The following is a 12,228-nucleotide window of genomic DNA, read 5'->3' as shown; positions in this document are numbered from 1 at the left end:
AACATAGATATTCGTGTGGGCGAATTGCATAAGATTAGTCAGAATCTAAATCAAGACAACACTCAAGATTAATATCGTAACAGCATAACAAGTAGGTTCACAACTGAAGAAAAAGTAGAGGTTCAGAAAATTGCACTAGACCAAGGCCTCCAAAACATCTACAGATCCATCAGAACAGAGATCTCATGTAGCGAGTGTGTTACAAGTAGAACATTTGCCTAACGAGCGCATTGCTACCAAATTTTAAGGAAAAAACCAAATGCATTTGGCAAAAGTGTTTACTACAGCTGGTTCTCCCATTCTGGTAAATGATTCATTTTAGAACGTCAATATTTTCAGTGCTCATTTGGGGCTGCATAAATTTGGTCACTAGTAAGATTGATAAGCAAATAAAGATGACGAAAATGAGAGGAAATGAGGCTGACCTGTAGGAATGTGATCTTGACAGGCTCTGTTCGATACCCTCAGGACCTGGAGACTGACGTTCCGACCTCTTAGACCTGTAATCCCTAACATCAGGCGACCCATACTCCCTACCATTGTGAAGAGATGGAGAAACTGATCTCGGCAGAGAGTAGTAATCACGGCTGCCCCTTCCATTGTCCCTGCATTCGACCATGTGTGAGTAATTATTCAGAAACGCAGAGCATACTATGAGGCAAACTGCTCGCTAATCCCAGGGTGCTGTGGCATTAGATATGTGATCTATAAGTTGCAAAGAACGCCAGAAAGCAAAAGAATTATCTGCTGATCTTTATGATGAACAATAATATAATATATTGGTCGAAAAGTGTGGCACAGGTTCTTAAGCAGCATCTCCAATTTGATGAACTGGAAGCAGTGAACTTTACCTGGAACATATCACAACTCCTGAAAATATATGGTAGCATGTTTTTTTCTCTTATTGGTGTACTTGCTTATTGAACAGCATCGACAGCACTTTGCATCAACTCTCTTAGGCCAAAATTATCTTACTTTCATCTCACACATGACCCCACCATCAAGAAGATTATACCCTCATCACAGGAAATCATGGTAATTTCCCTTTAGGCTCTTTTCATGAATCTCTCTTTCAACTTTGAAAGCTCTAATTTCTTTTTTTTTTTAACTGGATAGTATAAGACAATCAAACAGCCAATTAAGAGAACAAAACATGAACTGAAAGTTGTTTCTATCGAGGGAAAGGAAAGTCTAAAATGGACTTGTATTTCTACCAAGTCATGTATAATCAGTGATTTTCAGTTGAAAACGAAGACAAACTGAAATTTCTTCATAGCTTTCAAATTAGGTGATCAATAAGCGAACAACAACTTTACGCCCGCTTCCACTTTCCTTTTTTACTAAACCTTTGATTCTTTACATACTCGATTCACTTTTACAATCTGTATGATCATTGGAAAGGCTATGAAAAAATAAATAAATTTACATCTAAAAAAGAAAGACATTAATACAAGGAGGTTGGGTAATTTTCTTGTAGTCACACAGCATTATCCAATTTAAACAACAAAGAAAGCTTAATCCCAAAACAGAGAGCGAGAGAGAGAGTAAACATAATTTTATTTGACTAAATATTGAATGCCCGATTCAATTTTTGAATTGTACCATCATAATTATCATATTTTTCAGTAAAGATAACTAGACTGTTGGTGAGATATGGGATAGAGGAAAACAGGAGACTGCAAAACTAAAGTCCACAAAGCTATAAAAAATTTCAAATCATCATATAGCTATTCAGATGATTAGGGAACTCTTCGATGTAGTGCAATTCCTTGGCAAGTAAAATCTGTGTCTATTGGGACAATGGCTAACCGTTTTAAGGTCTACTGGATCATGAAAGAAGGGGTAAACTGAAACCAGCAAGACTAAGAGACCTATTGATAACTTGATGAGTGTTATGCATACTGATGCTTTTGATTTGTGATTATGAACAAAGATATTATGCGGTTGCTTATCGATGACAGCCTCATTACCAATTTAGCATATCTATTGTCAATCACTAACATCAACCTACCATCAAGTCACTGGTCATTGAAGAACTTGTGCTAAGGAATCAAATTTGGTTTGTGTCAGTTGGCATGGGCAAACTTTTTTCACTCACAGCCTAGCACACAAGAAGCATGCTGCAAGCCATTCCTCCTCCACTGCAAGTGACAAACAGCAAGAACCACAAGCCGCTTTCCTCCTTCAAGAGGCAATGCAGACTAAGGTTCCACAGTGAGACTTTGAAAGGTACTCCGCTTTGTCACAATCTTGTCTGCCACTTCCTCCTCTCCCTCCCTCGTTAACCTCCTCTTCTACCTCATACTCATCTTCCTCCAACTCTCTTCTTCCTCAGCAAAGCAGCCAACACCCAACCAAAATGGAATGATACTGTTCCAAAACTTTGTTATGAATTCAATTTAAGAACACTTGTCGCTATACTTTTAACTAAGGACTTCCCATTTAACTTACTCCAAAAAGTTTGGAACATTGATATGCACGATTATTAATCTTCAAATAGAATATTGTAGGATGTATTACAGTATTAGTGTATACTATTTACTAGTATACAAATTGAAGGTCCCAAGTCTTACCTTCCTATATCAATGGAAACTATTAACAAAATGAATGCCCTTTGCTCAGGCATTCGAAAGATATTTAAATTGTGATGTTTAATAGATGAAGAGATTTTTCATATATGCCAATGATAAGAACCAGCAGTTAATTTCTTTTAGCGGATAACATGCAAAAACAATAGTGCAAGTATTGTAACAAACCTTGAACCATGCTTGGGAGGACTAGGAGAACGAGAATATGCTGCCACAGAGAATGATACATTTTAAGTATACTCAAGCAGATATAAAACTGGATGACTTGTGAATTTGATGCAATGATACAGCGGAATACTAACAATGATATTGTCGTTTGGGAGATCTTGACATGGACCGCCTGTTTCTTCCTCCCATATATCTTTCACTGCAGAAGGTTTCATTACTATGAAAATCACTTGAAGAAACAACTAAATTAACCAAAAGGCATGGACTCCACAAACAAACAGAATACAATTGATAACTATTAGATTATCAAACAATACATCTACCAACAGCTTTCCAACATCTAATAAAAAAAAGTGATAATGCCAGAATGTATAGATGAGCACACCTAACCCTTGCCGTCATGCGCATCTCTTGAGGAGTTTTCCTATTTTCTTCTGCATAGACAATTGAAATTTCACGGCCGCCAATAATCTGACGATTCATATGTTGCTTAGCTACGGCAGCATCTTCTGCATGGCGAAATTTAACAAATCCAAAGCCACGTGGCTCCCTGCAACAGCAGAGCCATAAGATCGGAATTCATCAGTGCAGTGAAATGAATACACAAAGGAGGACCAAATCTGCTTATTCTGAAATGGTTGTTTAGCTTACAAAGATAAACAAGCAGGAAAAAATTACTACCCAACACTACAAGGAAACTGACTGATACAAAATGTTTAGCATGATAGATAGTTAATGGAGTTGTTTGTTTGTGGTCCAAAAATACTATTACATATATAAGGATGACAGTGTTCCACAATGATGGACCAAATACAGTAGCTTCAGTTGCTTGGACAAGTATGATTATGCACTAGGTGAGAGGAGAGCAAGCACCACAATTGGCATATCCCTTTTGGAGATTTCTCCTTTGCAATAGTATCTTTTGACTTTCACCTTTTTGGTTTTCTTGTTTTTTTGTCAAGTTTAAAGTGGAGCAGTTAATAGTTAATACAACAAACCTACCATTAATTTCTTCTCTTTTTTTTGGACTGAAAGGTTTTCACTTTTTTTAGCACTTCATCTAGTGGTGAAAAAAACACTTTCATCATACCAACTGGCATAATTTGATCCTTTAAAAGTGTTTCAATGAGGCATTTTTTGTCAAAATTGTGGAAGGAAATCGGAGAGGTGAAAACTCTAAGTGAATAAACATATCCAATTTTTGTACAAAGTTGAAGTTGTTGATATTCCAAAATGCAATCCATGCTAAATATCCAATAAAGCAGCAGTTTCTATGTACCCCCCTCCATTGCCTTATTTTCTTTCAAAGTAGAAATTATGTTCTCAAGAAGCAGAGAAAAATTCAACTGAAGTTTGTTTCTTTACTCTTTCCAAATCTCACTCAAAAAGAGGATACGGATGATGAAAGAGTAATTTAGCAATGGCACATAGGTCCAACAGTTGGACGTTAGTGTTTGTTGATATGAAGAGGAAACTAGGTTGATGGAAGTCACAAAAAGGAAGTACCCTGAATAGTATTTCTTACCCTGTATAGTAATTCTTTGGAAGGTAGACATCTTTCACTGGACCAAACCGTTCAAATGGAATCCGTAGATCTTCAGGCCTGCAAATGACAGACAAATTTTTATTTAATTCATGCATTTTGAACATATATTGAAGAACACATAACAAAAAAGATCCTTCACAAATAAATACACAAAAAACTAAACAGTTGTGGAAAATGAAGCAACATTGAATCAATTAGCATGGACACATTTCCCCTCTCAAAATATGAAAGCAACAAAAATTGTCCAATTTCAGAAAAAATTATGAACTGATACATTTCAAATCCTTGTTTCTACTGCTTAGCAAACAGTCTATCAGAGTATTTACTTTTACGAGATTAAAATGGGAGACTTACCACATGCATAATCAAAGTTAGCCATGAAGGCTTTAAAACAACAGTGCAACTGTGTAACCAAGATGAATTACCCATGACGACTTAACCACCTGTCTTATTTCATTCCATGAATGGAAATTAAACAAATAATTAGAAATTTCATCCTAAGACATTTTAACATGGGAAAAAAATTGGCTACACCTTTGCTATCCATTATGTCTTGATAGCATTAACACGATTGAAGAAAGAAAGAAAGAAAGAAAGAAAAGAAAGAGGCAAACGAGTCTGCTACATGAAAAGATAAACCGGCGAGAATTTTTCAATAACATGAACTTCAGTGATTTGTTCTTCTTCAACTTTGTTAGATGTTGAGGCCACCTTAGCTATCGTTTACTATCTCCATGTAACATGATGGTCTTTTTTGTATGTAATCATTAACTTTGAAATTATAATCTCCTCCACCTTATATTTCTATCATACAACATAAGATTCATCCTTCTTTTTTATAATGACTTCGTTTAATCTTTGAAACATTAGTTGAATTTAGTGCTTTCAATAGGTTATATTTATTTCTGGTTAGTTGAATTTAATTTCTAATGGATCAAATTCCTATTTTAAGAATCGTATAAAATAAAATCCATATTGAATCATCAACTCTGATTTGAATCACAATGGTTCTTTTGAATTCGTGTTTTATATATGAACTAAATAATGAAAACACTAATATAATTCTGTTCGCTTCCAGTATAGAATACTATTCCCCCAAGCACAGTATAAAGCAACATTTGTTACTAGAATACATACCTGTCAAACCACCGACTTACATACTGACTAAATAATACCAATAGGTGCTGATGTAAGCAAAAAAGTTCTTTTATTCTCTTTCCCCCCTTTATATTTAGCCTAGTTTCTGTACTTATTCTTTCTCTTTCGTGCTTATATCTTTTAATCTTTTCCCATTATTTTAATTTATCCAGCCCACCACTTCAATCCTCTTCTCCTCCATCCTATATTCTTCTTCTCTTGGTACCATCATCAAGTAGGAGAGAAGGCCAACACAAAGATAGGCAGGTAACTTTACAGTACACATCTGACTGCAGATCATATAAGATTAAGACCCAAACTGATACATTAAATTTTGTTCTAGAATATGAAATACATCATATCTAAACTCAATTAGTCAATTCCAATGTCTAATTATGCCGAATCATAAGTATCATCGCTAAGATATACTGCACTATCCTACAAAGCTGACAAAAAATCCATTGAAAAACAATCTTAAGAATGAATATGAACTTCTCTAACTAAGTAATGCAGTGTTGAAGCCTTGGGGTAAGGTGAAAGTCTAGGTTGTTATAATTTGTTTTTTTTTTGGTATACTTCTGTTCATAATTATTATGCAGCACTCCAAGGTGAGTAATTTTGTGGAAGAACTTAGAATCACAGATATCCTAGTGGATGTAATATTTTTTCTGGAATTTGAATGTAAAAGACATCTAGTAGTGTGGAAGTTGTGGTATATATCCCATTTTTTATCCTGTGGTGTATCAATTATAATATCACAATGTTAGTTGCCTTAATTTGCACTTGTTTCTCATTTATACTAATCAGAATCCACAACCTAATCAATTGAACAACAAATGCAGAAGTCAAGTACAGAATGTCATCTATCCAAACATTCATTTAGTATGTATTATATGGGTGTTTTTTTTAATCTCTTTTCTTTGACCATTTTTTAACTCTCCATGTCAATTTCTCGAGCAAGGAAGTGAGAAATAGTTTTATCAGATTCAGCTAGCCATTCCAATCTGGTTTGAAATCATGTAAACCACCAAACAAAGAGAGAAATGGATAGTGAAACTTCATAAGTAATACCTAAAACTTCAAAAACACTATTGTAGTTGCCAGTAGTGAAATGCAGATCAAGACACTTTCCAACAATGCCACTAAATACAGGTCACCATGGTATAGAATTAGAATTCCATGAATATAAATAAATGAAATCAGGAGTTGAAACAACAAAAAGACTGAATTGTCCGAGTCACAGATATTTAACCTAGCACGATTTGTAGAACGTGGAAGAGAACGACCATCGTCATCTTAGCTCGAAATACCACGAGCAGTGGAGAAATCAAAAGGATTTCTCACTGCAATAACAACGAAGACAAATTAAGGAAACCTAAAGGAGAATACATAAAATGACCTGGCGTCGAGAGCAATGTTGCGGATGAGGAGTCCGGAGGAAGCGGAGCGATAGTCCCTATACTCCCGTCCCCCACCGCCGCCTCCACGGTATCGGTCACGGGGGTCATCGTAGCGCTTCCGGCGTGGAGGGCTACGGCTGTAACGCCGCGGGCTGTAGCTTCTGCTGTGACTGCGGTATCCGTATCGCCCCATGGCAGGAAGGTCCAGCAAGCGAACCCTAGGCGCCGTACAACTGCAGAAGAAAGGAAGGCAGAAAACCTAGAAACGAGACTGGAATAGCGACTAGCGAGGCTCTATATACCTAGTACCACTACTACCAGGCACTGGATAAATCGGTTTATTATTAAAAAATATTATAAAACTTAAGTAAATTCATTTTAATAAATATATCACCAATTTAAAAAGTTGCATCGTGCACCCTCAACTTTCTAAAATTAAAACTACTCTATGACGCTGTCTTAATGCTATTAATTCATTTTTAAATATTGACATAATCACTTGTTATTAACCTATCACACCATCTTAAATCCGTCAATGATAAATTAATATAAAATTAAATCCCCTAATAAGAAATTTCTAAATTACTAATTAAAGTCAAACCATGATTAACTTGAGCCAGAGATAATAATTAAAAAAAGCATAAATTTGATTTTATTCAATGGTTGCAATAAACAACACCACCACCAACAAATTGATTGGTTACATTTCTTAAACAGCAGGGAGATGCACCCCTTGAAGAAAACTCTTAATCATCTCGAGAGCTCGAGCTGGTTGATAACTTGGAGCCTCGTGTCCTGCTCCTCGAATAGTAGCAAATGTTAAATTATGATCATACACCACGGTGTATCCTCCAACCTGTTTATTCATAATAAAAACCATCAAAATTAATATTCTAGTAGGCGTCGTCATCATTCAAGCAATGAAGAGAGTTTGACACATTTCACTATCAGTCTGCCATTATCATTGGAGGATAACTTATAGTCATCAATGTAAACACTTTCAATTCTTTTTTATCTCGGAGAGTGGATTTGAGGATAATTAAATACGTGAAAAGATTTAAAACAACATAATTGTCTACCTCGCTATTAAGCATCCAAGCTCTCCATGGAACATTCACTTTAAGCTTTAGCTTGTTGAGGGAGTATCTTGTGGATGTAACAGGAACTCTTCCATCAAAGTCACCACTGCACAATCGCATGCATGCATATGAAAGTGAACCAAGTCAAAGCTTATTTAGGGACAAAATTGGATCGAAAACCCCTTCACTCGTGATCTCATGAACAATATCTTCATCTATATCATATGACATATGTTTGTACACCTATAGCTACTAATTCAATGGACCTCGAAATGAAAAACTGATATATCTATATTTGTTATCGTACTTACACAATGTATGCAAGGACCATGAAATTGAACCACCTATCTATACGGAAAGTATTGAAATGTAAAGCTAATAGGCCATCTAATATGACGAAAATCTCTATTTACTTCTGCAACACTGCTGTCATATAATGAAGACATGGATGGCGGTGAAGGGGATTTTCACCTAAATTTTGTCTCTTCAACTCATCTCCTAGGTTAATTATATAACATAATGATGAGGTCATAATTTTTTTTACCTGTACTTCAAAACCCTAATCCCATTAGATAACAATTCGTGAATAATTGGCAACATTGTGAAAGGCCGATCTGACCAACCAGGTATCACTTGGCTGCATCGAGACAAAAATATAAATAAGTGAGCTGAATTTTCATTATTTTGTTTAAAAGAAAATAAAATTACCAAATGGCAGCTTATACGAGATATGTGTATACCTACAAGCCGACCAAGTGTAATTGAGCTTTGTCACATTGGCATGTAGAGCTTTCTGCACCTCATGATTGTTAAGGTATGCCTCCACGTAATTAGAAGTACAAGGATCAAAATTGTCAATCTGCATCAGAATTTGAATACAACATTTCAGTATACAGAGATAACAATTGGTAGGTATTACTAGGTAGGAAGGGATTGGCCAAAGTTGCCATATTTTGAAAAATAGAACAAGATCGAATCTGTTAGTTCCATGGTTTTTAACTTGGCCATAAACTATATCTCTATTATTCACAATTGATATGATTGAGTGAAAATTTGAACCAGTTCGGTCACAAAAAGAAGCCTCCTAAGGTGAACAAAAATAATATGCAAGTTCCAGTTCTCACGAGTGGAAGAAGAGCTTGTGAAACGCATGGTCAAGAGGAATTTATAATCTTGCTCACTTGAATGTAGAATGGCCGTGATCAAATCCTGCTCAACCAATCATGTAAAGCATAAGCCTCCCTTCTCCATTTTTGCAATTTAATTACATTCAGTAACCGAGAAACCATAAAATGATTTGAATGAAAAATATTCATATAAGTGATTAAGTTTAGAATGAGTTCAGTAACAAATTAAAAGGGAGCCTCTGAATGAATGCAAAAGCTAGTGTGCAAGTCTTAGCTCTTGCAGGTGGTTTTTGCACGGAAGGGGAGCCTGTGCACCAAATGATCTAGGGAAACTTATAACCTCGACCACTCACATCTAGAATGGCCAAGATCAAGCCCCGTTCGATTAATCGTGCAGCGTATAGGTCTCCCTTAGTGCAATTTAACCTTATCCAGTGACTGACTGAGAACCATAAAATGATTTGAGTGAAAACTATGTAATGTTAATGATTAGCATTCAAATGAATTTGGTGGAGGGGCCTTGAAAGGGTAGGAAGACCATTGCAGATCTCTTCACACATCACATGATCAAGCGGGGCTCAGTCTCGGGATCTTGCTCGATTGATAGTGTGGCCTTCATAGGCCTCCCTGGCGTTCATGCAATTTTTTGCATAAGAGGGTTTGCATCAAGTTAGTTGTTATTCTATTTCTCAAAGGGACCATGAAGGGATACGATTCAGCATGATAGAAGTTAGCAGTTAGAGTCTGATTACCTCTAAATCCAATATAGATTTTTCCTAATTTAACTTGCGATCAAACAAGAATGCAATGAACTATGATTCTCCAGTTAACAGGTTGAATCGATCGATCTAAATTGACTCTGAAAATACCAAGAAAATGAGGATAAATATAAAGATGCTTGCAAGAGACAAACCGAAGGCAACTTTGGAGTCGGCGTCACACCCAACGAGAAGCACAGCGGCGCGTATATGTTGTAGATGTTCACTTCGTCGAAGACGCGGTTCGCCTCGGCGACCGCTCGGTCGCACTCCGGAGGCTGCTGCTGCGTATCCGGCGAGAAATTGCAGAACTTGTGGATCGAGACGATGGTCTCGTCGGCGATCAACGCGTGTGTCCAGAAGTAGTCGAACAACCCCTTCCTATCCGTCTCCTCGTTGATCACCGCGTTCCCGATCTATGTCATTCGAAAGCAAAATGAGATCTTTCGCTCGGGAACTAGAGGAGATCGATCTTTCCCAAATTAATTTGCAATCGAAATGGGAACTTTCGATGAAGCATCGGAGGGGATCGATCCTTCCCGATTTAATTTGCAATCAAAATGAGTGGGGATCGATCGGACTATTTGATTTCGGGATCCATGTCTTACCGCGATGCCTTTGAGGTTGATGAGGCGATCTTTGTGATGGAGTATGGCATGGGCGAGCTGGGGGACGTAGTGGCCGGCGTAGCTCTCGCCGGTGATGAAGAAGTCCCTCCCCTTATACTCCGGGAACCGCTCGAACCAGTTGACGAGGAAAACCAGCGCGTCGGTCGCCGTCCTACGATCTCCGCTCTTGGCGTAGTCCGACGTGGTGTTGGAGTAGGAGAAGCCGACGCCGGCGGGGCTCTCGAGGAACAAGACGTTCGCCACTGCATTGGACGATGCACGTCAGTCGTTCCGGGTAAAGACAAAGCAAAAACCTTTTTTCACTCTACTCCCTAAACTTTAGGAAATAACATTTATATATACAGATATGATGATGACAACAGATTCCTAACATTCGTTCCAAGCGTAGGGATTCCTGTGATGACAACAGGTTCCTAACCTTCGTTCCAAGCGTAGGGATTCCTGTATAGAGTCTTGCCGTCGCTCATGACCCGAAACGGCCCGAGCTCCTCCATGGCGCCGTACCCCAGTGACGAACACCCCGGCCCTGCACCCACCCACGCCACAGCAATGACCACTCTATCGAAAAGTAATTCATCCATCGATCGATCGATTCATTTTCTACGTACCTCCATTGAGCCAGAGCACAAGAGGCTTCGACCCGCTGTTCTCGACAGCCTCGGCGAAGTAGTAAAATAGAGCCCGACCATTGGGTTTGTCGACGGTGACATAACCTGCGTACTGATTGAAATGCACGCCGACTGGTTGGCCGGGCAGCCGAACTACCTTGTCGTCCTCCTTCATCCCGTTATTGTCGTAGACCTTCGACTCCAGGTCAGATACCGAAAGGAGACTGCTAGGCCATGAAGAAGAAGACCTCCTTGCTGTGTTATTAAAGCAGAACTTGTTCAGTGCATCTCCCTGCCGCATTGTACCAGAAGCTCTGCAGTGTAAAAAATAGAGGAAGAGAAAGAGAAAGAAGAGACAGCTGAAACATGGCTTCATTGTCTGATTGGGAATGAGGAATGAAATGGAATGGAATCTTTTTTATACGATAAGCAATCCTCTAATTATGGAGTAACTTATTGACTCTTTGTCTGATTGGGAATGAGGAATGAAATGGAATGGAATCTTTTTTATGCGATAAGCAATCGTCTAATTATGGAGTAACTTATTGATTCTTGTTGGAGCCGGCGGAGAGAATGATTTATGATCTGTCTGCTTCGTCTGGGAACAATCAGTTGAGCCTTGTCGTTGCGCGGAAGGAGGCAAATCATCTGTTTGGAAAGTGGCCTGACCCGGCTCCGTTCGGGTTAGGTTTATTCAAAACGGCTAGTAGGAAGGTCCCAGATTGATCATGTCATTGTTCTCCCCGCTATTAAAATTCAAAACGGGAATTATCCATCGTCAAAGAGGCATAATATTAATTAACGGAGATAAAAAAATAATTTAAAAGACTTATAAAGTTGATTTAGACTTGTCGAACTAAAAGGTCTAAAAATATAAAGATACGAGAAAACCTAGACATCATATTCTAAATTGAATTCTATGGTTATCCCATAGCTAGCTCCTTAAAAGGAACTGATATGCCACATGTGATGTTGGTTTGTTTAGTTTTGAACAATGACTTGAAATTAGTAAATGTGTGAATATAAAGTATGAAGTATAGCTTTTGCTGAAGTTTGTGAATATAAAGTATATTCATGGTCTCGACTGAATGAAACATGATAAAAATATTGTGCACGCACTTGCAGGGGTGCAAAATTAAGTTCATTTTTTAATAAAATCAATTCGATCCATATTTACCTTGATAATTA

The 12,228-nt window shown here is 37.8% G+C and overlaps 2 protein-coding genes across 2 annotated transcripts; both read right to left on the bottom strand.

The window, feature by feature from the left end:
* Positions 1-46: 46 nt before the first annotated feature.
* On the bottom strand, positions 47-7,134 carry LOC122008746 (serine/arginine-rich SC35-like splicing factor SCL28). The gene is made up of 7 exons (XM_042564584.1): positions 6,839-7,134; positions 4,282-4,359; positions 3,142-3,306; positions 2,891-2,955; positions 2,757-2,796; positions 426-605; positions 47-352 (listed from the first exon to the last, which is right to left on the bottom strand). The coding sequence occupies exons 1-7, from the start codon at positions 7,030-7,032 to the stop codon at positions 343-345; spliced, it is 732 nt and encodes a 243-aa protein (XP_042420518.1). The 5' UTR covers positions 7,033-7,134; the 3' UTR covers positions 47-342.
* Positions 7,135-7,468: 334 nt separating this feature from the next.
* On the bottom strand, positions 7,469-11,356 carry LOC122008745 (serine carboxypeptidase II-3-like). Its single transcript, XM_042564583.1, has 8 exons — positions 11,041-11,356; positions 10,851-10,958; positions 10,412-10,674; positions 9,959-10,219; positions 8,659-8,777; positions 8,463-8,555; positions 7,919-8,024; positions 7,469-7,695 (listed from the first exon to the last, which is right to left on the bottom strand). The coding sequence occupies exons 1-8, from the start codon at positions 11,339-11,341 to the stop codon at positions 7,549-7,551; spliced, it is 1,398 nt and encodes a 465-aa protein (XP_042420517.1). The 5' UTR covers positions 11,342-11,356; the 3' UTR covers positions 7,469-7,548.
* Positions 11,357-12,228: the final 872 nt, after the last annotated feature.

The sequence above is a fragment of the Zingiber officinale genome, chromosome 8A (assembly GCF_018446385.1).
Source record: "Zingiber officinale cultivar Zhangliang chromosome 8A, Zo_v1.1, whole genome shotgun sequence".
Lineage (NCBI taxonomy): Eukaryota > Viridiplantae > Streptophyta > Magnoliopsida > Zingiberales > Zingiberaceae > Zingiber > Zingiber officinale.
Note: the sequence above shows the minus strand (reverse complement) of the source record. Positions and strands in the feature narration are given on the sequence as shown.